The sequence below is a fragment of the Aplysia californica genome, unplaced genomic scaffold (genome assembly GCF_000002075.1).
Source record: "Aplysia californica isolate F4 #8 unplaced genomic scaffold, AplCal3.0 scaffold00709, whole genome shotgun sequence".
In the NCBI taxonomy this organism is placed as follows: Eukaryota; Metazoa; Mollusca; class Gastropoda; order Aplysiida; family Aplysiidae; genus Aplysia; species Aplysia californica.
Genome location: NW_004797979.1, coordinates 200,870 through 218,566, shown reverse-complemented (window position 1 = coordinate 218,566; position 17,697 = coordinate 200,870). Strand labels below are relative to the sequence as shown.

The 17,697-nt window shown below is 40.9% G+C and overlaps 1 protein-coding gene across 3 annotated transcripts in view; it reads left to right on the top strand.

Annotated features, from left to right (window-relative positions):
• LOC101855291 (cell cycle checkpoint protein RAD17) overlaps nt 1-15,878 on the top strand; it is a 32,880-nt gene extending 17,002 nt beyond the window's left edge. For 2 of the 3 annotated variants that reach the window (XM_005108688.3, XM_035972489.1), the window contains 9 exons: nt 778-883; nt 1,311-1,511; nt 2,976-3,064; nt 6,695-6,841; nt 7,674-7,823; nt 8,898-8,937; nt 11,097-11,177; nt 12,805-12,862; nt 14,735-15,878. In XM_005108688.3, coding sequence (XP_005108745.1) covers nt 778-883; nt 1,311-1,511; nt 2,976-3,064; nt 6,695-6,841; nt 7,674-7,823; nt 8,898-8,937; nt 11,097-11,177; nt 12,805-12,862; nt 14,735-14,969 — 1,107 coding nt within the window. In that variant the 3' untranslated portion in view covers nt 14,970-15,878. Of the gene's footprint in view, nt 1-777; nt 884-1,310; nt 1,512-2,975; nt 3,065-6,694; nt 6,842-7,673; nt 7,824-8,897; nt 8,938-11,096; nt 11,210-12,804; nt 12,863-14,734 lie in introns of all 3 variants that reach the window. The other variant, XM_013088242.2, reaches the window with a different exon arrangement.
• The last annotated feature ends 1,819 nt before the right edge of the window (nt 15,879-17,697 follow it).

Below are 17,697 nucleotides of genomic sequence, written 5' to 3'. Positions count from 1 at the left end.
TCTGAGTCTGAGTCTGAGTCTGAGTCTGAGTCTGAGTCTGAGTCTGAGTCTGAGTCTGAATGACTGTGTCTGTGGTGTAGAGCGTTGGCCCTTCACTGTGCTTGCAGAAGATGTCAGTTGATTTCTATGTGCAGAGAGTTTTTGTCAAGTATCTCTTTGTCTTCTGGGACATGGTATCCCTTATTTGGCCCATGTTGGCCCTGATAGACAGAGTGGAAGCAGCTCGCCATGTAAATCATTTCTCTTGTATGATGGGGGTGGTAAACATGTACAAACAATAATACCTGTCTTACTTTCTGTATTGCTCTAAATGACCGTTATTGTATTGATGTATTTCTAGCTTTCTTTATTCAGACAAATCAAACTTTTCTTCCTCAGTTTCAATTAAAAAATTAACTCTTCTAAACTCTGACCGCCAGCGGTTCATGGGTGCTCTGGTGTGCTTTGCTCCTTCTTTCCGATGAAACATCTGTCGTCCTTATCTCTCCTCCTTCTTTCCGATGAAACATCTGTCGTCCTTATCTCTCCTCCTTCTTTCCGATGAAACATCTGTCATCCTTATCTCTCCTCCTTCTTTTCTGTGTTTTGTTACTGTCTTGTAACACTTTTAATCTTCTCCCCTTATATGACCTTATTGTGTTGCAAGTGCCGTATCACTCTTACTAAGAAAAACTAAACTATGACAGAAATAGCAAGGTTTTGTGAAGTAAAGCATAACTGCACTGATGTCTTCACTATTTTGTGTGTCCTGAGTGTAGCGAGAGTTTCTGTCCACAGGCACAGGTTACTCAGCCTAACTCTTCTGTGATAGAACAGATAGCCTTGTCCAGCAACGGGGACATCCGGTCAGCTCTGAACTCTCTCCAGTTTGCCTGCAGGATGGGTCAGTACTCTTGTTATCTGGGATTTTTTTAACTGATTATTTATCGAAATGTATTGGGAATATTTTTCTATGAGTAAACACAATTGGCTGTCCAGAGAATATTGTATCTGTATTGTCCAGTTTTTAAGGTAATTTCAATGTTTCTTCCTATCCTAATGGGGTGCTATGTTCTCAAGTTGCTATTGTGCACCTCCCTCCAATGGGAGGAAACGAATAGAATATTTACCAAAATGGCGTATGGAATATGGGAGCATGAAAAGGAGAGACTCTAAACCTTAAGTTGATCAGAAAATAGGCTGTATGTGTAAAACTTAATTTCTCTGTGAGTTGAAGAGCCTATCATTGACTACCCCCGAGCTTGAGCAATGAAGCAGAGAAGAGGAACCAGACTGGTCTAGGAATCAAGAACAATGACATTTCTCCACAGACACTGCAGACCTGAAACCTCCTGTCAGTTCTGCACCGAGAGGTCGGCTCAAGAAATCTGGGACGGACTCAAAACTGAAATATAGAACATCTGGGAAGGAAGATGTTGCTAGTTCAGGGGGAAGCGTGGCCTCAGCCATTGGAGCCAAGGATACCTCAATCTTTCTTTTCCAAGCTGTGGGGAAAATCCTGTATTTGAAACGTAAGTGTTCAGGGATGCACGCCCCCCATGTCCTCTTTGCTTGGCTTTTCCTCTTGAGCACTGCAGGATCAGAAAACCTTACTTGTAATCTCATTAGCAAAGGTGAAAAGATCAAACAAGTCCGACAGTTTAAATATCTAGGATATATAAATACATCTGACGCCAAATGGTCCACAGAAATAAAGAGGAGAACTGCAACGGCTAAGGCTAGTTTCAATAAAATGAGCCCAATCCTGAAATATAGAAACATATCAATGAACACTAAAATGAAAGTTCTGAAATGCTATGTATAGTCAACCCTTCTAAATGGCTGTGAATGCTGGACAATCACTAAAGACGGTGAAAATAAAATAGAAGCAACAGAAATGTGGTTTCTTTGGAGACTGCTAAGAGTATCGTGGAAGGAAAAGAAATCAAATGAGGTAGTGCTTGATGAAGCCCACGTGGGATGCTCAATGTTAAAAACAATCAGGAAACGACAAATGCAGTTTTTGGGACACCTGAATAGACATAAGGGTCTTGAACATCTAGCTCTCACTGGCAAAATTGAGGGCAAGTGAGGCAGGGGTAGGCCCAGAACAACATACTTAGGGAACCTAAACAAATGGGCAACAGGGAAAGATCAGGGAAACGTAGCTTTTTTTAGAGCATCCGAGCATTGTTGGCTGAGGTAAATCATCTGATCAGCTGCATGTATTTAGAAATAAGAAACATTAGTAAAATACGTCATCTGATCAATACCAAGTATACTGCTTTGCTAGTTACTGGCTTAGTTTTATCAAAACTCGATTATTGTAACTCCTTGTTATCAGGAATATCACTGGAGAAAGTTAAAAGACTCGAAACTGTCCAAAACTATGCTGCACGTTTAGTTTTACGGAAAAGAAAGCGAGACTCTGCTAAACCTCTTTTACGAACTTTGCATTGGCTTCCTGTTGAGAAAAGGATTGTGTACAAGTTGGCCACCATATGTCACAAATGTTTGAATGATAATGCACCATCATATTTATCAAATCTGTTAAGACTGTACATTCCAACTCGCAGTTTAAGGTCATCAGCTGACAAAAAGAAATTTCTTTTATCATCTATGAAACTTAATACAATGGGTGAAAGGGCATTTGAATACCAAGGCCCCAAGATCTGGAGATCTGGAATGCTTTACCAAGTACATTGAGAAAAATCAAATCTTTTGATTCATTCAAATGTCAGCTGAAGTCGTTTCTGTTTTTAAATTAATAAGATGAAAATTTGGAATAATTTTCTTTAGTCGGAACACAACGTTTCATGTTACTGTTGTATGTTGTACTGTATTGTAAAGCGCTCAGAGCCTGTGTACTTTATTCGGGGTTGAGCGCTATAGAAATGTCATTTATTATTATGAAGTGCTGTAAAAGTCTAACTAAAATTAAAAGCAATAAAAAGTTACTGAAGCACTGAGGATATCTTGTTCTGTGTACACGACAGGTGGAGACCCCAGCACGCAAGCGGATCATCCGTGTCTACCTCGTCACCTAGAACTTCATGACCGACATCCTTTACTGATGAACCCAGAGGTAGGAACGTTTCTCCTTTGAACTTGGAATGAAGACCTTATGCCGTTTGCTAAGACGACTGGAGCACAACTAGTTTTCAAGAACTATTTCCAGAGAAATTGTTGATGCTTTTCATAGAGTGAACATGCCACATTTTGTTGATGCTTTTCATAGAGTGAACATGCCACATTTTGTTGATGCTTTTCATAGAGTGAACATGCCACATTTTGTTGATGGTTTTCATAGAGTGAACATGCCACATTTTGTTGATGGTTTTAGATTTTAAGGCTGAGGAAAAAACTCAAAACTATTAAAAGCAACAATTGTGTTTTAAAAAACATTCTGTGGGTTTTTGAGGTGTGAAGGCCTATTTAGTTTTCAGAACTTGAGCCTGTGTGTGTCTGTGTCTGTTTTTCCTCCATTCCTCTCTCGAGCATGTGTTTTTGTAATCTCAACCCACACAAATGCACATATTAGGATTGCCAATAAATCGTGAACACTAGGATAAACAGGCCCCGCTCCGTGCTCGAGTTGTCACCTGCCGCCAGTCTGCACCTTGGCTCTCTTTGGAGTTCCAACAGCTCAGACAGGAACAAAGACGTGCTGAGAGAGGATGGAGGATATCCAAATTGACAGTTCACAAGCAAATGTTCCAACAGCTCAAACAGGAATGAAGACGTGCTGAGAGAAGATGGAGGAAATCCAAATTGACAGTTCACAAGCAAATGTTCCAACTGCTTAACCATCAAGTGAAATCCTGTGCTAATACCGATCGGAAAAAGTACTATTCTGCAGAAATTGTTGAATGTCCATCCTCAAAAGCTTTAAGATATCAAAAGAACTCAGTGGACAAGCCAAAACTAAAATCTTGCCCAACAATGTTCCAATGGAACCACTGCCAGACAAATTCTGTACTTCCTTCAATAACAGTTCCACGCTGCTGCAAAACAGCATCTACCTCACCTCTGATGGAAAAGCCTGGCCTTGACCCTAATGACCTGAAGAACTACCGTCCAGTATCAAACTTACCTTTTCTTTCCAAAGTTTTGGAAAAAGTTGTTCTTGCACAACTGAAAGATCACCTCCCAAAGAATAACTTGTTGAGACATTTCAATCGTCAAACAGAGACAACCATAGTACTGAGACTGCTCAGAATTGTCTGTGATCTACCCAACGCTGCAGATGAGCGTTTGATATCCATTCTCTCACTTTTACACCCGTCTGCAGCATTTGATACTTTAGACTACAACATCATGTTGAGTCGTTTGTCAGACATTTTCGGAATATCTGGCACCGTGTTTGAATGGTTTTGATCTTACCTCAGTGATAGATCATTGTTGTTGTTGATAGCATGCAATCCTGTCATCAATTGCTGGAATTTGGTGTGCCCCAGGGGTCAGTCCTAGGACCTGTACTGTTCACCTCACCCCTTGGTCGTACCATCAGACACCATTCCATGCCCTACCATATGTACACAGATCATCATTCCATGCCCTGTCATATGTACACAGATCACCATTCCATGCCCTGTCATATGTACACAGATCACCATTCCATGCCCTGCCATATGTACACAGATCACCATTCCATGCTCTGCCATATGTACACAGATCACCATTCCATGCTCTGCCATATGTACACAGATCACCATTCCATGCCCTGCCATATGTACACAGATGACACACAACTTTACAAGTCTGCAAAACCCAACAAAATTCAATCCCTGTTAAAAGACACCTCAGAATGTTTTGAATCTGTAAAAGCATGGATGACTGAAAATAAATTAAAATTAAATGATGACAAAACATAAATCATGCCAAGCTCAACCAGCTCAAAGATAAATGCTCTTGATGTAGAATGTCTCACCATTGGCAAAGGTACTGTCACTTTTTCAAACAAAGCAAAAAACTTAGGAGTATACTTAGACAAAGACTTGTCCATGGTAGACCCAACTGAACCATCTATGTAAAATGGCATACTTAGAAATGAGAAGAATTGCTCACATAAGGAAATTTCTTAGCACTGATGCCACCAAAAAACTAGTGTTTGCCTTTATTTTGTCACGCATTGATTATTGCAATTCACTGTTCGCTGGCCTACCCGAAGAAAACATTGCAAAACTCCAACGCATTCAAAACATTGCTGCCAGGCTAGTATTAAAGCAATCAAAACGCCATCATGTGACTCCCCTACTTAAAGAGCTTCATTGGCTTCCACTGAAAGTAAACGAGAATTGAATATAAGTTAGCCCTACTATGCTTCAAAGGTCAAACTAACCAGTCTCCCACGTACATTCAAGAACTCATTGTACCATACACATCATCACGTGAACTAAGATCCAGTGGCTCTAGACTAATTTCAAAGTCTCGTGTGTCACTGAAGAAATACGGTGAGAGAGCTTTTTCTTTTTCTGGGCCAACAGTTTGGAACACTCTCCCTCATGACTTGAGGACAGAAATAAAACTTGATACTTTCAAAAAGGGACTCAAAACACATCTATTTAAGAAATATTTTGATTAATGGACGGTACAGTGGAACTCCGATTTAACGAGCTCGGATTCAACGAGAACTCGGATTCAACGAGATGAGATAGATTCCCCGTTTTTTTTCCTTCTTAAAATCAATAAAAGTAACCCGGATTCAACGAGCACTTAAATCAGCGAGCTGGGATTCAACGAGGTCGCTGCCATGGGGAACAGCCCCCGCAGACGTGGCTTCGCTCATTTTTCTCCCAGAACAAACTTTATCTATTCCCGGAAACCATCCATTGCACCTGCATCATGAACCATTATTCACTTAGCCGATTGCATGCGACCAATCAACGACCTTTTAAAATACCAACACGTGGGTTGTTAGCACGCGTACGTGTCTACTCTGACGTGTGGTGGGGTCGGATGGGCAGCCTGCGCACGTGTGGCTGTGTGCGTGTCGGGGAGGGGGGGGGCACTGGTGGTCCGGGCGTTGAACGTCGTAGATACAAACGTGTCAGTCTTTTTTCCCCCGGCAACTGATCACTATTACAATGATAAACTAGTCTTGACCTAGATCTACGTAATTAATTGTGCGCTGGTCTTTGAAATCAAGTTGCCGTATGCTCGGCTCTACACAGCAACACAACTTTTTCTTGGTAAAACAATCGAGATGACACAGGCTTGTGTATTTGAACGAATCGGTCTTTTTTTTACACAGCTCATAATATGCAGGCATTTCAGGCACTACTTGTGACTTCTCTTTATACATTACTTGTCCAGTGCCTGTAATTATCTACACAAAACCTTGAGTTTGCTATAACGAACACTCGGATTCAACGAGATTTTAGGTCAGGTCCAACGACCTCGTTGAATCCGAGTTCCACTGTATCTTTGCCTTTTTGTATGAGCATTGTTTTTATTGTCGGAAAGAATGTTGCTGTCAAAAAGTGCGCATATGATGAATTTGTATGGTGTGAGTATGAATGCGTTTTTCATCTCCTATGTACGCCTTGGGCCCACGCTGTGGGGAAAGGCGGGATATAAATGCTCTTATTATTATTAATAATAATGAAAAGTTCCCAATCATCCAAATCAAACGCTTTTGTTGTGATTTTGCAGCTGTTTTGTTTTACGGAAACTACTTTGGTTTTCCCGACTGACAGCCATTTTGTCTTCCCAGGAAGTCGCTGCCAAGTCTCACGTGTCTGGAGATTTCTTCACGACGTTCCTCCATGAAAATTACGTAGAATTCTTGTCCTCTGTAGAAGATTTAGAGAGGGCCTCTGAATATTTTAGTGATGCTGACTACATGTCAACTTTGTGGGCGGTAAGAGACTTTTTGCCGTCTTTGTGATCAGCCTCATGAGAGCATGTTTACATGTGTAATGTTCTTCAGCTAATACTCGGGTTTTATGGCAACAGTGTCTGCTAATTCAATTCTTATTTAATTTCACATTCTTTAAAATTTCTAAATTATATGAAACATTCTTTAATATTTCTAAATTATATGAAACATTCTTTAATATTTAAAAAAATATGAAACATTCTTTAATATTTTAAAATTATATGAAACATTCTTTTTACCACGGTGTAAAGCAGGGTGAATCACATCATCTCTGCTGATTAATGATGCAAAAATGCAACAAATAGAAATGCTTTAAACACTGATATTAAATTTGAGCTGAACTGGTTTTTAATTAAACAGTTTTTAGCTTCCAGGAAGATGGCCCATCTGTGCCCAACACCATAGGTCATATAAGCGCACACATTTAAAGATGTCTGTGCCATTGAAATGCTCATATTTAAAGATATTACTGCCATTAAAATGCTCATATTTAAAGATATTACTGCCATTAAAATGCTCACATTTAAAGATATTACTGCCATTAAAATGCACATATTTACATATTTAAAGATATTACTGCCATTAAAATGCTCACATTTAAAGATATTACTGCCATTAAAATGCACATATTTAAAGATATTACTGCCATTAAAATGCACATATTTAAAGATATTACTGCCATTAAAATGCACACATTTAAAGATATTACTGCCATTAAAATGCTCATATTTAAAGATATTTCTGCCATTGAAAGCATTCTGAAGTTTGCTCACTGAGAAGGTGTGTGTGTCTCACCTGCACGTTCCTCCCTCAGGCCCGGGAAGAACTGCAGCAGTATTCTGTCTCCGTGGCCACCAGGGGCTTCATTCACTCCAACTCCGACGTGGTTCGTCACGACAGCACAAGGAAAAATCACGGATGGCGTCCCTTGCACAAGTCTCGATGGTTTGCTACAAACAAACAGGTAGTTTTTTCATGAAGGTTTTGGGAAAACTGATCTCCGTGCTGACCAAGTGGATGGGGTCCGGGTTTACACGAGATGATGATGCTACTGGATCGCTAACAACAACAACACGAGATGATGATGCTACTGGATCGCTAACAACAACAACAACACTAGATGATGTTTTTTTATATACAATTTAGAGAAGCAAAAGTAAATCGATTTACTGGTCATATGGAAATAAGGTGAAACTGAACTGGGTCATGAAAGAAGGAGTTTGAAGCCCGTTTGTTTGGTCTGTCTCTCGAAATGTACAAGATTTGAAGTTATGGACTTTGACACAATGGGGAGCCCAGATGTATTTTGCTTCAAACATGAACTTTTTCTTCTTTTGTCCCCAGTGTTGGCATTGCTCAGGATGAAACTGAACATAATTTGTTGCACTTGTTGAGAAGGCAACTTTTTCAGATGACCGTTACTTGAAGCACTTTCATTCTCTCCCTGTTCCCATCTGAGCAGCCAGTAGCCAAGCCCTGCTGGAAAGATTTGTTTGATTCCCTTTCCAGTATTTGAATGTGTTCTGTAAATTCTTGTCTGTTCCCAAACCGTTGTGTGGTGGTCAGGCACTGTGCTGTCATAGACAGTAGACCCGGGTTTGATTTCCTGGTGGGGAGAAAGTTTTCTGAGTATCCCTCTCAGCTTGGGTTGACCCTGACAGACAGGGTGAGAAGCCTGCCTCTCAAATGTGACCCTGACAGACAGGGTGAGAAGCCTGCCTCTCAAATGTGACCCTGACAGACAGGGTGAGAAGCCTGCCTCTCAAATGGGACCCTGACAGACAGGGTGAGAAGCCTGCCTCTCAAATGTGATCCTGACAGACAGGGTGAGAAGCCTGCCTCTCAAGTGATCTAAATTGTGTTGATTGGGGTGTAAAATCACCTATATCAAACAAAAACAAAGTTTGATCCCCACAAATGCAGAAAGACAAAAAAACAACAACACCAAATACCATGTGTCTATTTCCTCTCTTGGTTTAGATTTGTGCCGGTCCTGTTTGTACGTGTGATACCAGGTGTTTCTTTTCTTTTCCTTCAGGCAAATGAAAACATAACAACTGCCAGACAGATTTTCCAAGGTATGATGTTTTGTCCTGCATGCCGGAGGGAGGCAATAAATTCCAAATTGTTGTTTATGGAGGAAGTGTAGCTGCTTAGTGTTAATGATAGGCTTATATGTCTGCTGGGGAAGGAGGAGTTGCCAATTAATGATCGGCTTCTATGTCTGCTGGGGAAGGAGGAGTTGCCAATTAATGATGGGCTTCTATGTCTGCTGGGGAAGGAGGAGTTGCCAATTAATGATAGGCTTATATGTCTGCTGGGGAAGGAGGAGTTGCCAATTAATGATCGGCTTATATGTCTGCTGGGGAAGGAGGAGTTGCCAATTAATGATAGGCTTCTATGTCTGCTGGGGAAGGAGGAGTTGCCAATTAATGATCGGCTTATATGTCTGCTGGGGAAGGAGGAGTTGCCAATTAATGATAGGCTTCTATGTCTGCTGGGGAAGGAGGAGTTGCCAATTAATGATGGGCTTCTATGTCTGCTGGGGAAGGAGGAGTTGCCAATTAATGATAGGCTTATATGTCTGCTGGGGAAGGAGGAGTTGCCAAGTGTCTGGGGGACTGGTCTTTTGGTTGCAATGAAAATGCTACCTTCTGAACTTTGTGTTTCTGGATAGTGCAAATGGAAGGTCCATCACTGACTCTAAGGTTATGCAGTTTGTTGTTTTTTTGCAGTTGAATACAACTTGGAAAGCATCTTGAAGCATTTTTTGTTACTTTCAATGTTTTGGGGTTGTTTTTTACTTTAAATCTAAATCTAACCTTTCTGTTGTTTTTCTATTTAGTGCAAAAAGACATCTCCCAAAATTCCCAAATTATGCACTCATTATTTCAGTAAAGTAAAAGAGTATACCAAAAGTCTGTATTTCCTTTCTTTAGAAGTTTTCTAGTGTTTAAATGGCGTACATTGCGTGGGCCGGGTCTTGAGATGCATTCTTAGAGCAAAGCAAACAAAAATGGACGTTTCACGTAAAACGGACAAAACTTTCATCCTCAAAAAAGAAACCCCCAAAGACGTGCACGAGGAAAAAGTTCACTGTGGAACTTTCTTTTGACAAAAATGTGACCTGTTTTCCTGATTGCCCTAGGCGACATTGTGCCTTTACAACAGTGAAGTGGCTGGTTCAGGGATCCTTTTGTCCGTCCCCGTAGTTGTTGTTCTCATGTCTGCTCATGTTTCATGGTTGACAGGTGTCCCTGGTTTTAGTAATGTGCCAGCATCAGAGGTCCAGATGTCCCTTAAAAAAATTTTTTTTAAACATTTTTCTTTCCTCTATAGAGATCTAGATCTACAACTGAAAGTTACAGAGATTATATTTTGTTGGGGTTTTTTTTTCTGACGGATGTGTATTGTTTTCTTTCCAAATACACTACAAATTACTGATACTGATATGTTCTGTTTTCAATTTTTCTGTACATAAAACATGAAAATCATGAAACTTTGGGTTGAAAAAGTGCAAAACATGTCGCGAATGGTGTTACGGTAACTCGCATAATTTTTGCATAATTTTGCTTTTTTTTGTGTGCATAATTTGGCCATGTAAGTTTGCATACATATGGCTGTGAATGCTGGACAATCACTAAAGACAGTGAAAATAAAATAGAAGCAACAGAAATGTGGTTTCTTAGGAGACTGCTAAGAGTATCGTGGAAGGAAAAGAAATCAAATGAGGTAGTGCTTGATGAAGCCCATGTGGGACGCTCACTGTTAAAAACAATCAGGAAACGACAAACGCAGTTTTTGGGACACCTGAATAGACATAAGGGTCTTGAACATCTAGCTCTCACTGGCAAAATTGAGGGCAAGCGAGGCAGGTGTAGGCCCAGAACAACATACTTAGGGAACCTAAACAAATGGGTAACAGGGAAAAATCAGGGAAACGTAGCTTTTCTGAGAGCATCCGAGCAAAGGAATGAATGGAAAATCATGATCGCCGATGTCTGTCGCAGATCTGGCACTGGATGATGAAGTTTGCATAATTCTACGAGGACAGTTTTGTTTTTTATACGGCCTTACTTACAAAAATACTCAAGGGGAGTCTTCAACATGTTTGGAGCATGTTAGATTTGTTGGGTTTTTTGTGTACAAATTGTACTATGGATATATGGATCTTGATGACACCATTGAGCACAATTCTATTTCACCAGCTCCTCCTTTTGCTTTGTTCCAATGTCAGGTTATCACTGGGAGCCAGAAGTTTTGTGCTCAGAGATACTGCCATACATCAGCTTGACCAACCCAACACTGCATGACACAGGTAACTTTGGGAAAGTGTATTCTCAAACCAAGGTAACTTTGGGAAAGTCTATTCTCAAACCAAGGTAACTTTGGGAAAGTCTATTCTCAAACCAAGGTAACTTTGGGAAAGTCTATTCTCAAACCAAGGTAACTTTGGGAAAGTGGATTCTCAAACCAAGGTAACTTTGGGAAAGTGGATTCTCAAACCAAGGTAACTTTGGGAAAGTCTATTCTCAAACCATTTTACTGGTTTCTTGAATATTTTTCCCACTAGCAAAAACTTCTGGATACATTTTTGGAGCAAACAAAAGTGGACATTTTACATAAAATGTTTTTTTATCCTCTGTTTATTCCTGGTGACTGCTGATTTTTATTGAAAATTTGCAGATTGACCCGAGCAGTGGTCATAGAAAAAAAAGAGTTGATCTATGTCTTAGAGTTACTCAATTTGAGAATAGTGCCAGCAATTTGTAACAAAGCAACAGGCTTTGGGCTATCAAGTTTGTTGGTAAAAGTAGACATTAAGTTCCTACACAGTCCCAGTGGAACCAAAGACTATACATGTTCATGGAGTGAACCAGTTGGGTTTTTGGGATCTTGTGACCATAGATGTTAATGGAGTGAACCATTTGGGTTTTGGGGATCTTGTGACCATACATGTTAATGGAGATGAACCAGTTGGGTTTTTGTGATCCTGTGACCAGTGCTATTTTGTTTTGTACAAGTAGATTGGTCTGTGTCACTTCCTCCAACAACTGATGTACGTTGTCATACAATTCAAGATTGTTGGACTTCATGGTGACTTTCCATAAGCCAGTGACACTGATTGGTTGTATTACTTCTTACTTGGAAAATTCAAGTCATATACAGTCAAACCTCTTGCCCCCCAGGCTTTCCACCATTTAGCCAGTGTACAGAGAGAAAGGAACTCCTGTATAAAATTAGTACTGGTGCCTTTGCACTACCGTCTGCCTACTGTCTGAGTTGTATGGTCCTTATAAAAACTAATGTAAATTTGCCCCAGCATACGGCCAGCAAAATGGCCCCCACAGATAGGCACTGTCCTGGGCATAAGGCACCTACCCTACTGTAGAGAGAGAGAGAGAGAGAGAGAGAGAGTGGGAAGAGCAAGAGAGAAAAGATTCTCATCACTAAATACATGTATGTACACATACATCACCACAACAAAAAGACACTTCTCTAGAGGAGATGTTGTTGTTGTTGTTAGTGATCCAGCTCTAGAGTAGATGTTGTTGTTGTTGTTAGCGATCCAGCTCTAGAGTAGATGTTGTTGTTGTTGTTAGCGATCCAGCTCTAGAGTAGATCACACTGCAAAACCAGTTCCCCTGATGTTGGGCAGTTGCAACTGTTCAACTGAAGAACCCCATGAACCGCCAAAACGCCTGCCCCGCCATTCTGCCTGCTTCAAGTTGTCTCAAGGCTGGTGGTAAAAGAAGGTTTAACTACATATTATATATCTCTTCCGTGAACATTTTTCAAAAGCATGGCGGGTAAAAGATGAACTTCAAATAATTCCTGTCAGGCTGTCAGATTTGTTGCAGGTGTAAGAATAATCTGTTGAAGCGGGAGAAAGCTTTCGTTATAAGTGTTCAAATTACATTTTTTCCTTCTTTTTTGCTTCACAGGTCAAATTAGTTTTGTCCAAGAAATGACGCAGTTTTCACAATGGAAACGGTCCTCCAGGTACGGATTTGTAGAGTACCTGTCTGGGTACTTTTTCCCTTGTATTGTTTTGGTCCTCGCGGTTTTCTTTTGTATTGAATCAACTGAGACTCAAAATGTAATTTTCATACAGTTGACTGTAGACATGTGCAAGTGTTGTAAGAATTGAAAAACTGCTTGTGAAAAGCTGCCTAATGAAAGTATTTCTGACCTAGAAAAATGAGACAGCCGAGAGCTCACAGGGTTAGATCGACGCGACGGGATGCAAAAATCTTTTCATCTTACAAGTACTAATTTCGCTGTGTATGTGTTTTGAATACAAAGAATATACATGCATAAGAAGAAATTTGGGACGTAAAAATCTTTTCATCTGTTCTCTTTGTGCATGTTTGACGATGTGCATGTTTGACGATGCGCATGTTTGACGATGTGCATGTTTGACGATGGGCATGTTTGACAATGTGTATATTTGACGATGTGCATGTTTGACGATGTGTATGTTTGACGATGTGCACGTTTGACGATGTGTATGTTTGACGATGTGCACGTTTGACAATGTGTATATTTGACGATGTGCACGTTTGACGATGTGTATGTTTGACGATGTGTATGTTTGACGATGTGCACGTTTGACGATGTGCACGTTTGACGATGTGCATGTTTGAAGATGTGCATGTTTGACGATGGGCATGTTTGACAATGTGTATATTTGACGATGTGCACGTTTGACGATGTGTATGTTTGACGATGTGCATGTTTGACGATGTGTATGTTTGACGATGTGCACGTTTGACAATGTGTAAATTTGACGATGTGCACGTTTGACGATGTGTAAGTTTGACGATGTGTATGTTTGACGATGTGTATGTTTGACGATGTGTATGTTTGACGATGTGCACGTTTGACGATGTGTATGTTTGACGATGTGCACGTTTGACGATGTGTATGTTTGACGATGTGCACGTTTGACGATGTGTATGTTTGACGATGTGCACGTTTGACGATGTGTATGTTTGACGATGTGCACGTTTGACGATGTGTATGTTTGACGATGTGCACGTTTGACGATGTGCACGTTTGACGATGTGCACGTTTGACGATGTGTATGTTTGACGATGTGTATGTATGACGATGTGCACGTTTGACGATGTGTATGTTTGACGATGTGCACGTTTGACGATGTGCACGTTTGACGATGTGTATGTTTGACGATGTGTATGTTTGACGATGTGCACGTTTGACGGTGTGTATGTTTGACGATGTGCACGTTTGACGATGTGCACGTTTGACGATGTGTATGTTTGACGATGTGCACGTTTGACGATGTGCACGTTTGACGATGTGCACGTTCATTTTTGTTTGCTAGAGAGTGTTTTTTTCCTTTCTTCTTAAACTGCTCGTAGAAACAGAACTGGCATGCACATGAAAGCTTGCATCTATGTAGACCTCAATATTCAATGAACTTTCTTCTGAAGATTTAGAACTTGGGGTGTTGTCACATCATTACACAATTGTCTTTGTCCTGTTACCAGGTTTGTATTTTCCCATCGATAAAAATGCCTGATACTTCTTTCATATCCTCCAATCTTATTATATCAGGGTTGTGTTTTGTGTGGAAAAGTCCAGTCACTGAGACATTTGTTCACTTGTCATCAAGTTGTAAGGTTGACTGGAGGACGCCAGGAGGCCTTGGGGTTGCTTTGGTTTCGTTTTTCTTTTTTTTTTTTCTTTTTTTTTTGGGGGGGGGGGGGTAATTTTTTAATATCCTTAAAATTACAAATATTGACTTAGACAACTCTGTTTTGATGGTGTCAGTATTGTCAGTATACAGATACTGTAGAAAAGTTACAACATTATGAACTGGCCTATAATTTTACAAATGTTGACTTTCAGAACTAGGCTAGTGAGACTGGACGAAAAAGATGTTGCCAGTGATGAAGAGGAGGGGGAGGCTGGTGGACCGACTCAGATGAAGACTGGGGCGCCTGTGACAGACGACAAAGCCAGAGATGGACAGTCCAAGGAGGAGTCTGTGGAGGGCGACAGTTTCCTGTCCAGCAGCCAGACCAACGTCCAGAATGTGGAGAAGGAAGAGGAAGAAATACTCATCGAAGAATATGATGACTGATTCATCTCGGCTTACTCTGACACATTTTTAGGAATCCTGTTGTTCCAGATGTTTCCAGAATTGGAGTATTCTCTGATGTCTCAAATCATTTTGCTTTTTTTTTTTTTCCTTGACTACCAATGGCTCTGTTGATGTAATAGAAGTGATGTTGACTTTTTCCATCTCTTTGTTCAGGACAGAGCTTGTTTTTCTGTACATCTGTATAGATTTTTTTGTTTTTTTGTGATTCTCATTTCATTGTTAGAAACACACAAGATCTATTCTTTTACAAAGGCATGCTTTTGGGGGAAATCTGACTGTGCATGGTGGGCCATGAGATGGAGTTGTTGTCATGGGACTGCTGTTGCCCATAAGATGGAGTTGTCATGGGACTGCTGTTGCCCATAAGATGGAGTTGTCGTCATGAGACTGCTGTTCCCATACGATGGAGTTGTCGTCATGAGACTGCTGTTCCCATACGATGGAGTTGTCGTCATGGGACTGCTGTTCCCATAAGATGGAGTTGTTGTCATGGGACTGCTGTTGGCCCATAAGATGGAGTTGTCATGGGACTGCTGTTCCCATAAGATGGAGTTGTCATGAGACTGCTGTTGCCCATAAGATGGAGTTGTCATAGGACTGCTGTTCCCATAAGATGGAGTTGTCATGGGACTGCTGTTCCCATAAGATGGAGTTGTCGTCATGGGACTGCTGTTGCCCATAAGATGGAGTTGTCATGAGACTGCTGTTGCCCATGAGATGGAGTTGTCATGGGACTGCTGTTGCGTTTGAGACTGGATTATATTTGTGTGCTGGATGCTAAATGATGTGTTATGTGTGTATCCAAGACAATGGTTGTGTTATACACCACAAAAAGTTGATCACAAAAAACTGATCATGAAACAATAAAGTTCACAAAAGAGGAAGGAATTTGTGAAAGACTTTGTTTATTACTTGATGGTATGTTTTGTTCTGCTTACGTCCGTTTCATTTCGTTTGTACAGTCCATGCCGGCTTTAAGCACAGTCATCGGGAGAAAGCTTTAGCGTGCTTAAAGCCGGCACGGACTGTACTTGTCAAGTTAGGACAGCAGAAAATATTGATTTGTTGTCATTGAGAAAGAATATGATTCAACTCAGAGTAAGAAAATATGATTGATTGTACAGGGAATTTTTTAAAGTACCAGTACATTTAGCTGGGACAAACTGTGAATAAGACAAAGGTAGTGTGCTGTACATGTAGGCTACTGGTATTGATGCTTGAAGAGAAGAAGCAATTCAGCAGGCAAGAAACAATTTTTTAAAAACATTTTCACCTTTCTTGTCACAAAATTCTCACATTTCTAAACAAAACCAACAAATTAAATAGGGCATTTATTGAACAGGCGTCTGTGGTGCAGCGGTTAGGCGTTTCGCTGTCGCACTCACGAGTTCTATTCATGTGTGGGGAGAGTGTTTAGCATGTGTCCCCCTCAGTCTGTCTATTGGGACGTTGTAAACCTTTCTCATCCCTGGTTGGCTCTGACGATCACGGTCGAAGCCCGCCTCCTAAAGGATCGAAATTGTGTCGATGGAGATCCCATCGCACCTTGGTGTCTCAGGAAAGGAACATACAGACAGGATGGCCAAACTAGGAGCACAGAAAGAGCAACCAGACAACAGCGTCAACTACACAGAAATGAACATTTTTGAAAATACACTCTTTAAAGCACCTCAGACACCAGATAACTACCATGAGCTGTCCCGCCAAGAACATGTGATTATCTTCAGACTAAGAACACAACACACAAGACTGAGACAACATATGTACAAATGTTTTAAATGACAACAATCACCAAAAATGCCAATGTGGAGAGGCGGACTTATCTCTGCTGTAGTGCAAGACACACACCCAGAACCATGAGACAGGAAAAGTAGGCAGCCCCATTGACACTACAAGTACAAGAGAAGCAAGACTATGGGCCGACAGACGAACGTTACACTGACGGTCCAGACGCCCAATACAGCCTAGGACTCTAGGACTGCGACTGTGATAGATACACATGTACCGGACTTCAAGTGTGTTCCGATCACGAAGGAGAAAGAAGAAGTGTCGGTGGGGCCTAAAGACACCTTCGTCAGGCGTGCCAACTGTCTCGAATTTTCAGGATCCTGTCTCAGATGCGGCAGTGGGGAATTTGAGAAGACATTACATACAATAATTCCATGTACATATTTTGGACACTTCACCGAAACCCGCCCCTCTCGGTGTACTTTCGTTCGTTGGTGCATAATCTTGTTTTGAACATTATGCTGTCCTCGTTGTTTTGTTTTGGGGTTTTTTAAAATCAAGTTGTCAAGCCTGCTACATTAGAAATAAAATGACAACAAAAACCATTAAATATTAAAATAGGGAAGACCCCAAGTAAACAATGCTGTGTTTGGATGAACCAAGTGCGCTTTATTTACCGAAAAACAAATTGCTGCATTCACAACTTTGATAAAAACCAAACACACCAAAAGTCCGTGTCTCTACTTTAAACAAGCCAAGATGCGTCAACTGACTCTTTGGAAGAGAAAGTGGGTGCCTGGTTGATACTCTGACGTAGACAGAGTAGACTGCTTCAGCTTCTTCTTGTCACTCTTGCTATTGTCCATGGTTTATGACGAGTTCCTGGCACAATATAGCCTCGATTCAAAAGATGTGCGTGTGTGTGTGTGTGTGTGTGTGTGTCTGTGCGTGTGTGTGTGTGTGTCTGTGCGTGTGTGTG